We start from the raw sequence: 18,273 nt of genomic DNA, 5'->3' as shown, positions 1-18,273 counted from the left end.
CAGGGGTGGGGAGCATTTTTATCCTGCAAGATAGATTACCACCCAGGAAACATTCCAGGGGCCACATGACAGCATTCAGCATGGACAGGGTCTAGCCCACTCATTCCTTCCTCCTCCCACACAGACAGGTGATCCTTCATTCAACCCAAAGGCCAGGTCTTCTCTAATATTAATCTGGGATTCCTCTGTGCCAAGTGAGCACAGCTGAAATACCATCAGTGTGATAGGGTCCTTTGCTAAATCCTGTGCCCTACACAATGTCCAACCTTGTTGGACTCCAATAACAGCCATGATCATGGTTTTGTGAGCATTTAAAACCACATTTTGCAACAGTGGATGCAACAGTTTGTTCCACTCTTGAAGTTTTTGATCTTAGTATTGTTGTTATATGTCAGTCACCAGCCAATCCCTCTGCAATGCCAGAAATACAGCTTAATGGTGCTACATTAGAACATGTTGAACATTTCTGCTACCTTGGCAGCCACCTCTCCACAAAAGTCAACATTGACACTGAAATACAACACTACCTGAGCTCTGCGAGTGCAGCATTTTTCCAAATGAAGCAGGGAGTGGTTGAGGATCAGGACATCCATAAGGATGCCAAGGTGCTTGTTTATAAAGCTATTGTCTTCCCAACTCTGCTATACACCTGCAAAACATGGACTGTCTACAGATGTCACACTCATCTCCGGGAACAATTCCATCAGTGTTGCTTCCAAAAATCCTGCAAATCTCTTGGGAAGACAGGCGGACAAATGTCAGCATGCTGGAAGGAACAAAGACCACCAGCACTGAAGCGATGCTCCTATGCCACCAATTCCGCTGGACTGGCCACATTGTCCAAATGCCTGATCACCGCCTCCCAAAGCAACAACTATACTTCCAACTCAAGAAAGGGAAATTGATTACTGATGGACAAGAAAAGAGATTTAAAGATGGGCTTAAAGCTAACCTTAAAAACTGTGGCATAGACACCGAGAACTGGGAAGCTCTAAGTGGAGGTCAGCTGTGATCAGCAGTGCTGTGAAATTTGAAGAAGCACGAATGGAGGCAGAAAGGGGGAATGTGCCAAGAGGAAGGCGCATCAAGCCAACCCTGACTGAGACCACCTTCCACCTGGAAACAGATGTCCTCATTGCAGAAGAACATGTGGGTCAAGAATAGGGCTCCACAGTCACCTACGTATCCACCGCCAAGACACTGCACTTGAAAGGCCATCATACTCAGAAACAATGGATTGCCTAAGTAAGTAAGTAATTATATCCCTTCATGTGAACTTCAACTTATGGTAAGCCTATGGATTAATTTATGTACTTCAAAATATTTATTCAGAGGAGTGTTGTTGAAGGCTTTCATGGCCAGAATCACAGGGTTTTTGTGTGTTTTCCGGGCTGTATGGCCATGTTCCAGAAGCAGAGCCGGTCCAACAATGAGGCGAATTAAGCGGTCGCTTGGGGCGCAAAACATATGGGGGCGCATGATGTTTTGGTGCATAATTTGTAAAATCTTAATGTAATTTGATGTTTAATAGGCTTTTCCTTAATCCCTCCTTATTATCCAACATTTTCGCTTATCCAACGCTTTTATTTTTCAGTGATTGGTTTGGGGGGGGGGCGCCAAAATTCTGTTCGCCTACACTTGAAAAATATCTAGGGCCGGCTCTGTCCAGAAGCATTCTCTCCTGACGTTTTGCCCACGTCTATGGCAGGCATCCTCAGAGGTTGTAAGGTATATATTCAGAGGAGGTTAGGCATTGACTTCTCCAGACTATAAGAGGATAATTTACCCAAAGTCACCTTGCTGCTTTCCATAGCTGAGTGAGGAATAAACCCTGGAATCCAGCCGTACACTCAAACAACAACACCGTACTGGCTCTTCAGGCCTAGTGACCCCAGCTATTAAGACTAACAACAAAGAACAAGAGGAGAACAGTCTGACCTATAGGAAGAGTCAAATATTCCCCAGCCTGTTGTAATGGCAGCTGAATACTGGTAATGATAAGGGGCTAGTTCAAAGCAGCATATTGGGCTCTGATCCAAAAGAGCAGTTGATATACGTATGAGAAAATCAAGTACAGCTCTGCTCTTTCTTTCAGACCTTTTACACTACAAAGCACTACTTTGTTTCCCAATGTGCTACTCCACGATTGGAGCTACAGTGGCAAAAACTTCCTAGCTGTTTTTCATTGCAGGCTACTGTATGTGTATGCGTGCCTCCAAGTCAACATAGGACAACACAAGGAATTCTCAGATGTGGTTTCGTTAGTTCCTTCTGAAATATAGTCTTTAGTGTTTGGTATTTACTGGCAGTCTCCCTCAAATATTAACCAGGGTTGACCTTGCTTAACTTCCAAGATCAGACAGGATCAGGTGCCTTTGGGATTTTTGAGCCCTGATCCAATGTACTTTTGCATGCATAAAAGCTGTCTATCAACACATTGTTTTCCACAAAAATTGTGGTATTTCCACACACAAGCTTATCTTTCCACGAAATGAAAGGGGAACTGATGTGTGTATTGGAGTGGCTGTGGTTTGTTGAATTGGAGAGTTGCTGGATGGATAGCCTAGCCCTGTTTCCTTCCAGATGAGGCCAGGTAGAAGCTTTCAGAAGAACACAAGCAGACTACAAAGGTAACAACCCTCTTCCATTATTTGCTCCTAAGTAACCTGTACTCTCACTTCCAATTTTCTTTCTGACTTGGCATACTCCATACTATAGTCACTTTGAATTAGAGCCTATTTGAGCATTCAAAAGCTAGTGGGGTGAGGGAAGGAGATGCAGTACAGATCTCTATGCCGAGCTGCACAAGTTTACATAGAAAACAGTCTCTCCCTGATGTGTAAGATTTTTATGTGCAGGAAGATTTTGAGGCAAATGGGATTTAAAATAGGCGATACCCTGTATGAATTCTTAGGTAGTGTATGAACATTTGAAGTGGCTTCCTGAAAACAAACACAAACACACACCCATGGCCTACACCTAATGCAAATAACGGCTCAGAAGGAGCACACCGAATCAAGAATATGTTAGATAGCATGACATTGTTTAGCATTTCAAGGCCAATTCTCTGGCACTAGAAACAGACTGTGTTTAGTAAATGCTTAGCATTAAAATTACAAAATCTCTGTGTTTTGGAAAATATGATACATTAAAATATCACAGAGAAAGAGAGAGAACATTCATGCAGTGTGGTATTTAAATTGTTTATTATGCTCAGTAAAAATAAACAAAGGGAGAACAGGGAGAAAAATCTCTCACAGTAACAGGTAAATATAAAAAGGAGGAAATTCAGGGAGGAAACGTGGCAGTCCCTTAAACTAGATTTTATTTTTGTATAAGCTTTCATAGATAGAATTCCACTTCTTTGAATGCAGTAGTATTCTGTGTGAAGAGGTGGCTTTATATACATGAAAGCTCATGCAAAAATAAAATAAATTATTCCTAAAGGAGCTGCCAATTTCTTTCCCCTCATCTCCCTTCCTCCCACCATTCTATGCTGCAAAAGACTAACACAGCTACTTCTTTGAAAAGTAAAAGTTAAGATATGTCTCAGTCTGTTTTGGTTTAATAGGCTAATCTTGATGATTCAGGGCCAGCTCTGTTGTTAGGTACAATGGGACAATTGACTCTGGGATTATACAGGCATTAACATTTGGTTCGAAGCCAGCTCAAGATTGGGATGTCTACAACATATATGCTCTCAATGTAAGCTGCAACACAAATCCAGCCAGAAACAGCATATTAAAAAAATTAACCAGAAATGTTGGATCTGGCCATATACAAGCAGTTCCAAGTCACAGACATCTGACTTATATCTGATTCACAGTTAAGAATGGGAATGAAACAATAGGGAGTGAGAGGAAATCTAGCCCTGGGAAGGGAAATTCTCTCCTGGAAGAGTTATCATGGGGAAAAGGTGTCTCCACTGAAGCTTTCTTACTAATCATTGGTTCTGCAACAAGCCAAAATTTTCTAAATCCAGTGGTCTCAGGGACAAAAAGTGAGGTGAAATCTTCTGAACAGGGGAACAGACCACAAAAGGAATGTTACGGGAGTGTTAACCCTTCCCTCTGCTGTCCAAACTTTTTTAAATGGCTAGAGTTGCACTTTTAAAATGTACCTGTTCTGGCTTACATACAAATTAAACTGAAGTACTAACTACAGAAGCTATCCTGTCTGTATACTGATCACTATATGGTACATAAAATGCACAGCAGGAATCCAGATGCAACATGTACAAAGCGCTTATGTGGACAGGCTAACAATGAAGCACCTGAAGATAGAAGCACAATATGAGGGTTGAATGAAAAGTAATACCTCCACCTTCGTAACTCCTCAACAGATAGCAGTATTGGTGCGCGGCAGGTACTGACTTGTTGAGTAGACTCTCCTCTCCTCTTAGCCTTAGCATTAAACGGTTGTGTTGTTAAAGTGAGAAGTATGGAACCCTGTGCAGACAGTCAGTCTATGAGACTTAAGCAACGTGCAGTCATTGAATTCTTGACAGCAGAATGTGGCACCCCAAAGGAGAAAGGCGTCACCTTCATTCTCATAACTTGAGAGGAGTTCCTGGCAAATTTCAAGTCTGTGTGTTTTCATTTCAGGCATCAGCATCCTGGATACCTATCGTGCACAGATCTTCTGATAGCCAAGCAAAGCAATAATGTGACCTACACGTTCTTGTGAAATGCCGATTATACTTGAAATTTCTCTCTGAGTTATACAACAATCATCCTGAATCAATCTGTCAACCTTTGCTTGTGAAACCTGGTGGTTGTTGTCACAGGATGTCCAACTCTTTGTTTGTCACACAAGTCAGATGTTCACACCTCAACATCTTTAAATTTACTCACCCAACCACACACAGTACTCACATCAACACAATCACCATAAACAGCTTGCATTCTCTGATGAATCTCCTTTGGGGTGATGCCTTCTTCTGTCAAGAATTCAATGACTGCACGTTGCTTAAGTCCCATTGACCGACCGTCTGAGCAGGGTTCCATACTTCACACTTTAACAACACAACCGTTCAATGCTAAGGCTTCCCGCCAAAAGGAATTGCAGAGGAGAGTCTACTGAACAAGCCAGTACCTGCCGCATACCAGTACTACCATCTGTTGAGGAGTTACGACGGTGGAGGCATTACTTTTCATTCAATCCTCATATAAAGTTCAGCCGGAAGGCAAACAGACACCTCCACCACAGAGGAAACAACAGCTTTCTCTTGGGAATGTTTCCTTTCCCGTTTTTTTGCTTTTTCCTGAATTGCTCTAGTTCTGATTTTCATCAGATAGACTGCTTCTTTTCAGCGTATCTCACTGGAGGAGATAGGAAAAGGCATTATTCCTTGAACTGGCTCAATCTGCACTCAAAGCACTTTGTAGACACCCTCCCAGCTTCCAGCCCATTCACAGGATGCCTATGTAGGACCTTACAGTGAACCGACTCTCTTAAATCTACGTCGTGGTGCAGATCAAATGACTGTGTAAAACGCTTCTGTTGGCAGATGCCAGGGTATTGAGAGGACAGAAATGTGAACACCTTAGGGTCTCTCCCATTCCTACTAAATTACCTATTGCCTATAGGTGCAGTGAAAAAAGTATTGAAGGAAGATTGGCTGCAAAAGGTCTGACATAGCTTTATGTCTATTCAGCTTCACAAGCTTATATGAAAAACAGGTCTTTCCTAATGCACAAAATCTTTATGCGCAGGGAAATTTGGATGCAAAATGTGATTTAAAAATATTTCCTCAATTAAATTTGCTTTAGGTAATAAACGACAAACATAAAATAACACACCTGTAAGTATCAACAAAGTACTTTCCCCCTTTTCAATGGGCAATTACATTGTTCCTACACATTTCGTATCAAGGACCAGAGCTCTGTTTTTCCAGGAAAGGCCACAGGGAATTTACGCAGGCCTGAATTCTGGTATCTCCAGAAGCAACTTGCAATTTCTCAAGTCGCTCCTGACATGAAAAAAAAAAATTAAAAGATTAGGCACTTTTCCTCTACCTCTTCACAATATTGTGCATTTGACATCATATTTAAACGTTTCTCCACTAATTCCATTTATGAATAGAACCACCAAATCAGGGAAAGCAGTTCCTGCAAATTACATGTACAGTCCCTTGTATATTAAGTTCCATTTTTAATGGGTGAATGAAAGATTATTGAGTTTTGATGAATATTAACATAATTAAATGCAAGCAGGAAATGATTTTCAACATTATGGAAACCATCCATATCAGAAAGATATAAAGTTAATTATACATCATTACAATTATATGATTATAAGGTAATTATTCTCTTCTGGAAAGTAAATGTTTGAGACATCAATTTTGTTACAGGCAAACCTGTTACTTTAGACAGTCATGCAGAGCAGAATTTTGGTCTGTAAAGATCTGATGCCTCACTGTTCAGGTACCTAAGACCAGTCATGAAAGGCACTGAATAGCTGAGCCTGGGGAAATTGCTGTTTAGACTAAAATCTCATCAGCAAGCATGATGGTTTGGGAATTTGAGGAAAATTAACTTGAACAAACAACATTTCTGAACCCTTGTGTTCAGAAATCCTAATAAGTTGTGCAAACCCAGGATACACATGTGTAAATCGTGAATAGAATTCTAGTCTTAGAATAATGCTAACTTGGCCTTCTCCAAGAGGGTGCCTTCTCGAAGTATTGGACTTCACGTCCGACAAGCCCCCTGACAGCATAGCTGTTGCACCCCAGCTGGAGTTCACCTTGCATTCAACACCAATCAGGAAACCAAAAGTAGCAGTAAAACAGTTTATTGATAAAAACACATATAAAAAGGGAAAATCACCCTAGAAAATAGGAAAGGCAAAATCCAAGAGGTAATGAGGAAAAATAGTCAAGCAAATTCGGTCTGACCTCCAGAGCTTCGCTCCCTCCTCCCTAGAATTGAGCTTTAAACTCCTAGTAACAATAGCAAGTATGTTCTTAGGAGAAACTTCCATCTGATAACTTTTGCAGTTCCTTATCTTGCGTTGCTAAGGATGATTAGGGCAAAGCATCATCTCCTTATCGTCTGGCTCAGAAGCTGTTTCCCTCTCCGGCCCCTTCTCACAGGCAGAATCCTGTTCTAAAATCCCTTCATTTCCCTCACTGGAAAACCCATCAGTCTTCACAACCATCCCTCATCATCAGCATCTTCAGCCACTGGCTGAACTACAACACTAGCCCAACCACCTCCACAGAATATATAAAATATACCTCATTATCTTGTCAATTGATAGATTATCTACAGATACTACAAAAATGTTTCTCTGTGTCAAATTTTTGTGAAATCATACTGTCATTCACAGAAAGGAAGGAATGGCCAAGATAATATTTTCATTTTATAACCTTGTTTTCTTCTCCCACTAGTTATTCCCATTTTTTTCTTAGCAGAAAAAAATGCAATGGGATAAAGAGAGAATGTCTTTTTATTGGTAACACTAGGAGGCCTTGGCCTGGAAGCATTTCTGGTCTTCACATACTGAGTATTTGAGAGATTACACAATGTGCACAGGCCATGATAAGGTAATGTAGTTGGTGAGAATCAGGGCCGGTTGTTACTAGGCGGCCGCGGACGCGGCCGCCTCGGGCGCTGGCTGCTAGGGGCGCCATTCGGGCCTGACTTCCTGGTCGCGGCCGGCGATCGCTCGGGCGGTCGCCGGCCGCGACCAGGAAGTCAGGCCCGAATGGCCTAGCTGTGCTGTGCGCGTGCGCACAGCACAGCTATGCCAATTTGCCCTTAGTAACAAACTAAGGGCAAAAATGGCTTCTCTGGCTGTGCGCATGCGCACAGCCAGAGAAGCCATTTTTGCCCTTAGTTTGTTACTAAGGGCAAAATGGCCTAGCTGTGCTGTGCGCACGCGCACAGCACAGCTAGGCCATTCGGGCCTGACTTCCTGGTCGCGGCCGGCGACCGCCCGGGCGATCGCCGGCCGCGACCAGGAAGTCAGGCCCGAATGGGCTATCTGCGCTGTGCGCACGGGCACAGCGCAGATAGCCCATTCGGGCCTGACTTCCTGGTCGCGGCCGGCGATCGCCCGGGCGGTCGCCGGCCGCGACCAGGAAGTCAGGCCCGAATGGCCTAGCTGTGCTGTGCGCGTGCGCACGGCACAGCTAGGCCATTTTGCCCTTAGTAACAAACTAAGGGCAAAAATGGCTTCTCTGGCTGTGCGCATGCGCACAGCACAGATAGGCCATTTTTGCCCTTAGTTTGTTACTAAGGGCAAAATGGCCTAGCTGTGCTGTGCGCATGCGCCCTGCCAGATAGGCCATTTTTGCCCTTAGTTTGTAGACTAAGGGCAAAATGGCCTCTCTGGCTGGGCGCATGCGCACAGCGCATTTCGCCCGTGGAAGCTTCTAGACACTAACAACCTACCTTCTACGCATGCGCAATACCATAGCCCACGCTGTGCATGCGTACTGAAAAAAAAAAACATTTGCACGAGGCGTGTGGTGTGTGGGGACTGACAAGGACAACCAGCCAAACAATCGTTTAACATAAAGAATCAAGGCTCAGGGATACCACAGGTCTCCAGCAGCCTTCTGAGCAAGGTAATCAAGGCTGTCTGAATTAGTGACAACAAGTTGCAACTAAACTTACAAGTCAATCTTACATTATTTCTCAAAATGGATGGGCATTGCTCTTGTGCTTTCATGTTTCCTAGCTTCTTACTACTATAATCAGTTTTATTTTATTTTTTCTTTGTTGTCAGGAGTGACTTGAGAAACTGCAAGTCGCTTCTGGTGTGAGATAATTGGCTCACAATTATGCAAGGACCTTGCCCAGGGGAACAACTGGATGTTTAATTATGTTACCATCCTGTGGGAGGCATCTCTCATGACACAGTTGACTGTGTGTATCATTTGTACAAAAAGTAAACAGTATAAAATATATGGAAGCATAGATTAAAATAAGGAAGTGGATGGGCCAATTTCTAATGTGTGTGCATTCTAATGTGTTAATTCTTCCATCTATGGAATCATTTCTGTAGTAATGTGAGAAATAATTTCAGATATGTGATACAAATACATATTTAAATATTAATTTGTACATGCTTTCTATAAAAGTACATGTTTTCTGTTTAATCCCTTGTTTTGGGAGTTGTAGTTGGTGATTTTATGTTATGTTAAAAAATTAATTGAGTAGGGAGTTGTAGTTGCTGGGATTTATAGTTTTAATAATTACATATATTATATAATAATAAAGTAGCTGTGCCCAACCACGCTTTGCTGTGGCGAAGTATGGTGTTCTGTTCTGGGAAATAAAGAACAGTAGAGTCTCACTTATCTAACATAAACGGGCCAACAGAATGTTGGATAAGCGAATATGTTGGATAATAAGGAGGGATTAAGGAGAAGCCTATTAAACATCAAATTAGTTTATGATTTTACAAATTAAGCACCAAAACATCATGTTAGACAACAAATTTGATAGAAAAAAATTGTTCAATACGCAGTAATGCTATGTAGTAAGTACTGTATTTATGAATTTAGCACCAAAATATCACAATGTTTTGAAAACATTGACTAAAAAAATGTGTTGGATAATCCAGAACGTTGAATAAGTGAGTGTTGGATAAGTGAGACTCTACTGTATTGAGGAATTGGTGGTAGTTAAGGTAAAGGGTAAACTTGTTGTCGAAGGCTTTCATGGCCGGGATCACAGGGTTGTTGTATGTCTTTCGGGCTGTGTGGCCATGTTCCAGAAGTATTTTCTCCTGACGTTTCACCCACATCTATGGCAGGCATCCTCAAAGATTGTGAGGTATCCATACCTCATTAAGTCCAGTCATGTCTGATTCTGGGGGTTGGTGCTCATCTCCATTTCTAAGCCAAAGAGCCAGCGTTGTCCGTAGACTCCTCCAAGGTCATGTGGGATGACTGCATGGAGCGGTGTTACCTTCCCTCCAGAGCAGTACCTATTGATTTACTCGCATTTGCATGTGTTTGAACTTCTGGGTTGGCAGAAGCTGGGGCTAAAAGTGAGGGCTCACTCTGTTCCCCCAATTCAAACCTTTCGGTCCAGAAGTTCAGCAGCTCAGCGCTTTAACACGCTGTGCCATCAGGGGATATTATTTCCTAAAGGTTGTGAATATACAATATTTCTAATTGGTTTTTTTTTTGGCTTTTAGATGCAAGCATGAATGCTGCAATTAGGGAAAATGATTAGGATGTAAGCCTTGCAGCTTTAAAGCCTGACTGTTTCCTCCCTGAGTGAATTTTTTGTTGGGCGGTGTTAGCTGGCGCTGAATGTTTCCTGTGTGGAATTCCCCTGTTTTCAGAGTTGTGTTCTTTGCGATATGTTATGTGCTTGTACTGTCTGTGGCTGTGAGAAAACAGTGGATTTATCAGACTTTGATGATGGGAATACTTTGTTGGGAGGTGTTAGCTAGCCCTGATTGTTTCCTTTGTGGAATGCTTTCAGACTGTTGGTCTTTATTTATTGTCCTGGTTTTAGAGATTATATTGTTCTGCATTATTCTATCCCAGTAATTATTTCATATTAAAGTAGAATCTCACTTATCCAACATTCGTTTATACAGTGTTCTGGATTATCCAACACAGTCTGCCTTTTCGTAATCAATGTTTTTGTAGTCAGTGTCTTAAATTCATTGTGATATTTTAGTGGTAAATTTGTAAATACAGTACAGTAGAGTATCACTTATCCAAAATAAACGGGCCGGCAGATTGTTGGATAAGCGAATATGTTGGATAATAAGGAGGCATTAAGGAGAAGCCTATTAAACATCAAATTAGGTTATGATTTTACAAATGAAACACCAAAACATCATTTTAGACAACAAATTTGGCAGAAAAAGTAGTTCAATACACAGTAATGCTATGTAGTGATTACTGTATTTATGAATTTAGCACCAAAATATCACAATGTATTGAAAACATTGACTACAAAAATGGCTTGGATTATCCAGAACGTTGGATAAGCGAGGCTTGGATAAGTGAGACTCTACTGTAATTACTACATAGCATTACTACACATGTAACTACTTTTTCTGCCAAATTTGTTGTATAACATGATGTTGTAGTGCTTAATTTGTATAATCATAACCTAATTTGATGTTTAATAGGCTTTTCCTTAATCTCTTCTTATTATCCAACATATTCGCTTATCCAACGTTCTGCCGGCCCATTTATGTTGGATAAGTGAGACTCTACAGTAGAGACTCTACTGTAGAGTCTCTGCTGTACTTAAACAGTTCTCAAGTATAGCATGAAAAGGAATAATGCTCAAATGCTTGGTCCATAACCAGGTCTAGCAAGGCTATTCCATGCTAACCATCATTTTTTGATTATCCAACGCTCTGCTGGCCCGTTTATGTGGGATAAATGAGACTCTACTGTTCTTGGATGGAGCTGCAGGCTGTATTTCTGCTGTGTTGTCATAAGCTAAAAGTTGTTCTGCGTCAGTCCCCTTCCTTATATGACGAGTTGGGTTTCTTAGCAGAAAATGTCAAGCAAGAAGAAGCCATCGGGAGCATTTCATCGTAAAAGGAGGTTGCAGCATAGCCAAGAAGACAAGAGTCAAGCTAAAGCATTAAAAAGGTTTTTCACGACTTCACCATCATGCCAGACAGGAAAGCCAGAGACAACTAAATTGACTGAATCAGATCATGCTGATGACGGAAAGATACCAATCTCTGAGCCTCTACCAGGACCATCAACCAGTCAAGACCTTCTCACTGCAACTTCAGCAATACCATTACCACCTTCCTGTATTGGCATTACTGGGACTGACACTGAAGATGTGGATGAGGATTCATTAAGAGATGCAGCCCTGCCATCTACTAGTCGGCAAGCTATTGAATCGGTAAGTAGATTCAATTTAAAAATATTAGTGCAGATTTTTGGGAAATATAATTGGCCCTGGCCTGTCTTGTTCATTTTTTATTTAAAGATTGCATAACGAGGTATTATACTTATTGATCTTGCATTGCATTACATCTTAGAAAAACTTCTAGAAGTTAACATACACCCCCCTTTTTTTTCAGGAACAAAGAAGAGACCCTTTGTTATTTCTTTCCAATGATTGTGGAGAGTGGCCACTCAAAATAACTGATGAGGCACGGAAAATAATTGTTGAGCGAGGACCACAGCAAGTCAGAGGCATAAAGTTTCCTAAGGACATTCATGGCAGAAAATTTTCCCCATTTCATTATTCAAGGAAGTTGTGTAATGGAGAGCGTGTCAACAGATATTGGCTACAGTATTCTGTATCTAAAAATGCAGTGTTTTGTATTACTTGCAAAATTTTTGGAAACGACACATCCAGTCTTGCAGGTAGCCAAGGGTTTTCTAACTGGCGGAACTTGAGCAGGCTTTTGAGCGGTCACGAGAAATCCCGTCCTCATATGGAAAACCGTTCATCTTGGCGTGAGCTCTCGCAACGTTTGCATTTAAACAAAACTATTGATGCAGAGCATGAAAGACTTATTAATGCTGAAATTAAACATTGGGATCAAATTCTGAAACGCTTGCTATGTGCTACACGGTTTTTGGGGGTTCAAGGATTGCCATTTAGAGGGACAAAAGATGTTCTATTTGAACCTAATAATGGCAACTTTTTAAAATTGATAGAACATATAGCACAGTTTGATGATCCGATGGCTGAACATGTGAGAAGAATCACTTCCAAAGAAACACATGTCCACTATTTGAGTAAAAATGTCCAGAACGAGTTTATTTCTTTCTTGGCAGGCAAGGTCCAGAATAATATTTTGGAACAACTACATGAGGCAACATATTATTCTATTATATTGGACTGCACACCAGATATTAGCAACACCGAACAAATGACGTTGGTGGTTAGATTTGTTACATGTAAAGCAAATGAAGATATCTTGATTAAGGAACATTTTTTAGGCTTTGTTCCTGTTGCCAGTCCTTCAGGTGAAGGTATGACAGAAATATTACTCCATGAGTTGGAAGCACGACGTATTCCATTAAAAAACATGAGAGGCCAGGGATATGATAATGGTTCTGCAATGAAGGGAAAACATGTTGGAGTCCAGAGGAGGATCCTTGATTTAAATCCTAGAGCCTTTTATGTACCATGTGGAAACCACTCCCTGAACTTGGTCATAAATGATGCAGCTATGTCTTGCAAGATTGCAGCAGACTGTTTCGCCACCGTACAAGACCTCTATAACCTTTTTTCAGGTTCCCCAGTAAGATGGGGTACTTTGTTGAAGCATGTTTCAACTCTCACACTCAAACCACTTAGCAGTACTAGGTGGGAAAGTAGAATCGAAGCATTGTTGCCTTTGAGGTTCCATATTGAAGAAGTATATGATGCCGTATATGAAGCTTCTCATGATCAGAAATTTGATGGACTCTGTAGGAGCCGTGCTGGTGCTCTTCTTAAAAGACTGCAAAGCTTCACATTTCTGTGCAGCATAGTGACATGGCATGAGATCCTGCACAAGATAAATATTGTTAGTAAACAGTTGCAAAAAGTGTCAATCGATCTTCAAAATTCTATGGCTCTTATTAAGAGTGTGAAAAGTTTTCTAGAAAGGATGAGATCTGAAGAAGGTCTAAATAGCATCATTACAGATGCAAAGGAACTGGCAGAAAAAATCGATGCTACTGCCGACTTTGAAAACGAACAGGAAGCTCGACCGAGAAAAGTAAGCAGACAATTTTCGTATGAATGTAAAGATGAAGCTGTACATTCTGGCAAAGAGTCTTTTAAAGTGAACTTTTTTTTTGTTGTGCTTGACACAGCAATATCCTCATTAAAGGAGAGATTTCAGCTAATGGACAACCATAGTGGAAGTTTCAAATTTCTGTATGACATTTCAAGCCTTGGGAAATGTTGGAATGAAAAAGAATTGAAGTACGCCTGTCAACGCCTTGAAACTGTTTTGACAGATGGAGAAGACCACGATGTGAATGCTGGTGATCTGTATACAGAGCTACAATTACTTGCAGATATGCTTCCCCCTGGAAGTCTCCCAGCTGATGCCTTGTCTTTTATAAATCATGGTTCGGAGGATGTTTTCCCAAATGTCTACACTGCATTGAGAATTCTGTTAACACTTCCAATATCCGTGGCCAGCGGTGAAAGGAGTTTTTCAAAATTGAAACTTATAAAAAATTACTTAAGATCTACTTTGAGTCAAGAGCGCTTGAGTGGACTATCAACCTTGGCCATTGAAAATAGCTTGTTGGATGACATGGACACAGATTCCCTAGTACATGAGTTTTCCAAATTGAAAGTCAGAAAAATCAGGTTTTAATTTTTACAAGTGTTCAAGTTAATTTGTGTTAAGGAAAACTGGATGTTAAAAAATTAAAATTGTTGCAAAGTTTATTAAAATATTTATTTATTAAATTATTATTATTATTATTTGTGTTAAGGAAAACTGGATGTTAAAAAATTAAAATTGTTGCAAAGTTTATTAAAATATTTATTTATTAAATTATTATTATTATTATTATTATTATTATTTATTAAGATTGGAGTTAATTCTATGTAATGTTACTATATGAACATAATGTTGTTAATAAACTTCTGGTTGTAAGGAAAACTCTTTTATCCATTCTATTCACCTCTACCTTCTACCTTTTATTTCTCGGTGATTGGGGGTTTTTTTTGGGGGGGGGCACCAAAATCCTGTTTCGCTTACACTTGAAAATTTCCTTGGGCCGGCCCTGGTGAGAATTGAGCTATGATCAACGTTCAAGTCTCCCTTTGGCTGTGAGAACCCACTGGGCGATTTTGGGCAAGTCCCTATTTATCTGTATCAGTGGAAGGCAAAGGAAAATCCCTTCTGAACAAATTTTGCTAAGAAAACCCCATGTCTTAGGGTAGCTATAAGTTTGAAGTTACCTGAACACACACAAGTGGTATTGTACTAGAGCACATTAGTCACATCTCTGTCTTAATAACATACATTGCCAGTACAAACATATATAGCTGGGCAGATGGACTGAACAATGTACGTAGTATGATGTTTAGCTTAAGTAACCTATAGCACGCAGGCGGAGTATAAGGTCTTGTCTGTGTAGTTCCTCATCCCTCATGCTCTCAAAAAGTAGCCTCTAACATTTCACAGATGAAAACCAGCATATATTAGGCCAAGCAACATCAGAGTATAGTGATTACGAGAAAAGCTATTAACGGGGAACATAGGAAATTTAACACCTAAATTAGAAAAGCAAAGTATTTTGCTTTTGTCTGAGCCTACTGGGAATGGAAAGATTCCAGATCTCCTCCTTCTAAGTTAATTGAGGGCAAACTATGTTGTATTTTGAACTTAGTTTGCAGCAACCAAGTAAACTGAAGACAAAAAAGTGGGAGAAGAAAAAGGAAACGAAAAAAGCTATTGAAAAAGTACAGAGAATTAATCAAGACTGTCCCTACCAAACTGTGATAGTTGGAGAGTGTGCTTCCATGCTCCTGAAGTTCTGTTATGGCCATTATTGGTCAGGGATAGGAGCAGAAGGCATTTAGGTAGTTGTTCTGTGGCCAGGAGAAGACAGGTGGTTTCAACTGACCAAATCTCTAGGAACTCATCTTCTTTGAGTCCCCTTTGGGGAGATAAAGCTGAACAACAACAACAACAACAACAACAACAACAACAACAACGACAACGACAACAACAACAACATATCTGGCCCTGGCCGAGCACTCCAAGCATGTGGAAGTTGCTTACAATGGTGATAAACACTGGAAAAAAAAGAAAGAAAGAAAGAAAAAGGTGAGTACCTTTATCCAACTGCTTATTAAAAATCTTCTATCTCGCCCTTTATCATAAGATCTCAGGACAGCACACAATACAAACAATTTAAAACGTGTCTATATTAAAAACATAATATGTGAATATGATAAAAAAACATATTAAATATAGAACAGTTAAAGCCATTTTAAAAACTATGACAATCTAAACATATATTTTGAAATAAATTACTCATACAAGGTTTTGACATAGAGCCATGTCTTGAGCTGACGTCAGAAAAAGCCCAAACCAATACCAGTTGGGCCATCAAAGAGAAATGAGACTGGCACAGCTGAGATGTCCCTTTCCCGTGTTTCCTCCTTTGTATTGCCCTCTGGCAGAATACACAAGCCCATGTAGATTCAAGATACACATCCGTAACTCATGAATAGGATTCTAATCTCAGAATAATGTTAATTTGGATCAAGGCTCTTGAGTTTTGGTGGGCCTATTCTGTATTTATACTGGCCTGAAGAAGGAAATAGCAAACCACTTTTGATTACGCCTTGCCTAAGAAAACCCAATGAAAGTAATAAAGTTAATAAGTTGACAGGGGAGCCCATAGTGGTGTGTTGAGTTAAACCCTTGTGCTGGCAGGTCTGCTGACCAAAAGGTCGGTGGTTTGAATCCGAGAGCGGGGTGAGCTCCCGTCTGTCAGCTCTAGCTCCCCATGAGAGAAGCCTCCCACAGGATGGTAAAACATCAATCCTCCGGGCGTTCCCTGGGTAACGTCCTTACAGACGGCCAATTCTCTCACACCAGAAGTGACTTGCAGTTTCTCAAGTCGCTCCTGACAAGAAAAAAAAGTTGACAGGCATTTTGAAGGCATGTAACACAGAAATCTATAGCACTGGCCCATCAACAGTTCAGCATCTAAACAAATCTTCCTTCATGCACTGACTGGGGCCATCCATTCCAATTTAATGTTTGTGTCTTCTTGGAACTGGTATTCTGTCTTACACATTAATTCATTTATTGAATACATGTTCCATGGGTATCTCAGCTCTGCATGCTACACTGCTGGCAATCTATATAACAATGTTAGAGTGCCAACAATCTCTCCACATGAAGAGGAGTTAGATTTCACACTATGATAAACAACACAAGAGGCACTACTCTTTAGAAAAGCAAACTCTTTCTTGTATTGTTTTCTGAGCTTTCGTGGAGGCTACTGTAAGACCATGTTAAATTTATTTAACTATATAAAAAAAATGACTTCTTCTCTAGCTTTGCTTATTTTGCTTAGATTTACAGTGGTTCCTAACCCTTTTTTTTTTTTTTTTTTTTTGACAAAGGCCCAATTTCTCAGGATCCACTTGACTGGGGACCACTTTGACCAGGGACCATTTTGACGGACCAACATTAGTAACAAAAGGGTTATGAATCAGTTTTTGGTCAACTTTAGATTCGTTTTAGTTATTTGGGGTGCTGATTCAGAAAATTGCACAGCAGCTCTAGTTTCTGATACAGAACATATGCCATCCAGTAGTTGCCATCTGTTTTTCCACAGAAAACCATATTTAATAATCTAGAGCTGATGTGGTCTATCCAATGCAATGGTCAGCTCTGCAGAAAGGAGTGGAAATAAAATAAATAAATAAAGAAGAAGGAGGTTCGTGAACCAGATTTTCGTTCTCGCAGCCCACTATTGGGCTGCGGCCCACAGGTTGGGAACCACTGGCTTAGAAAAATACCATTGTGCCAGACATTTTCTATGCCCAGAGTCATGATTCAGAAGACTTCTCTTTTTTGTACAATGAAAAGGCAATAATGTTTAAGATAGAAGGGAGGAATAAAACTAAGAAAAGCTTGGAGAAACTAACCAACAAATAAACATCATACGGCTGCCATGTAAAGTTGTGTAGCATCACTGCACCACCTCAGATGGAAAGAGCCAAGAAGAGACAAGTACATATATATCCTAAACTAAGGAAATTTATAATACTTTTCTTTTATGATGTGTTCCACTTTTCATGTGGAACTTGCTTAACTGGAAATAGTTTAAAAACAAAATGATGAAGGACTTGAGGTCCTAAGCCAAGATCCCGCATCAGGAGATATTGGGTAGAACCATGATAGAACTACAATATGTCTCCTCTCTCATTTTATTTCTGTGTTTGCTTCTCCAATGGAAATTAGTGACTAGTGGAGAAGGGTGACAGCTGAAAAGCATGTGCTATCAGACCATAGCAATGGATGAATTCACCCTTTGTAACCTTTGGGAGGATGCGTTCATTGTTGTGCATCTTGCTATGGCTCCAAATCGGGAAAAACAAAGCTGCCGCAGCCTTTTCTAGCTTATGTGTTCTTCCTTAATAATAGCTCTTGCCAGTTTGACCACACTCTAATGTTGTTTGGCCACATGTGTCTTAGTTTTTGTTGGAGAAATGCTGAATCATATGCTGCAAGGCTAAGATGACATAACCAGCATACCTAGTGATGAAGAATAGGGTGAAGAACAGCAAAGTGTAGGTGTCCTTGATCTTATATATACATTAGGATTGGGAATTA

General features: G+C 40.5%; 1 protein-coding gene across 2 annotated transcripts; it reads left to right on the top strand.

Annotated features, from left to right (window-relative positions):
• Window positions 1-8,266: 8,266 nt before the first annotated feature.
• On the top strand, window positions 8,267-14,660 carry LOC134299134 (zinc finger MYM-type protein 1-like). 2 transcript variants are annotated; one of them, XM_062980932.1, is made up of 3 exons: window positions 8,270-8,575; window positions 11,487-11,849; window positions 12,031-14,660. In XM_062980932.1, exons 2-3 carry the CDS (start codon window positions 11,490-11,492, stop codon window positions 14,278-14,280), a joined length of 2,610 nt encoding a protein of 869 aa, XP_062837002.1. In that variant the 5' UTR covers window positions 8,270-8,575; window positions 11,487-11,489; the 3' UTR covers window positions 14,281-14,660. The 2 variants fall into 2 exon arrangements, with proteins under 2 accessions (XP_062837001.1, XP_062837002.1); XM_062980931.1 differs by having other exon boundaries at window positions 8,267-11,849.
• The last annotated feature ends 3,613 nt before the right edge of the window (window positions 14,661-18,273 follow it).

The sequence above is a fragment of the Anolis carolinensis genome, chromosome 5, assembly GCF_035594765.1.
Source record: "Anolis carolinensis isolate JA03-04 chromosome 5, rAnoCar3.1.pri, whole genome shotgun sequence".
NCBI classification, from domain to species: Eukaryota; Metazoa; Chordata; class Lepidosauria; order Squamata; family Dactyloidae; genus Anolis; species Anolis carolinensis.
Note: the sequence above shows the minus strand (reverse complement) of the source record. Positions and strands in the feature narration are given on the sequence as shown.

Coding starts and splice junctions, on each gene's coding strand:
- LOC134299134 (XM_062980931.1), top strand. CDS start 11,490: ATGTCAAGCAAGAAGAAGCCATCGGGAGCATTTCATCGTAAAAGGAGG. Junction 11,850..12,030: donor GTCGGCAAGCTATTGAATCG/GTAAGTAGATTC, acceptor CTTTTTTTTCAG/GAACAAAGAAGAGACCCTTT.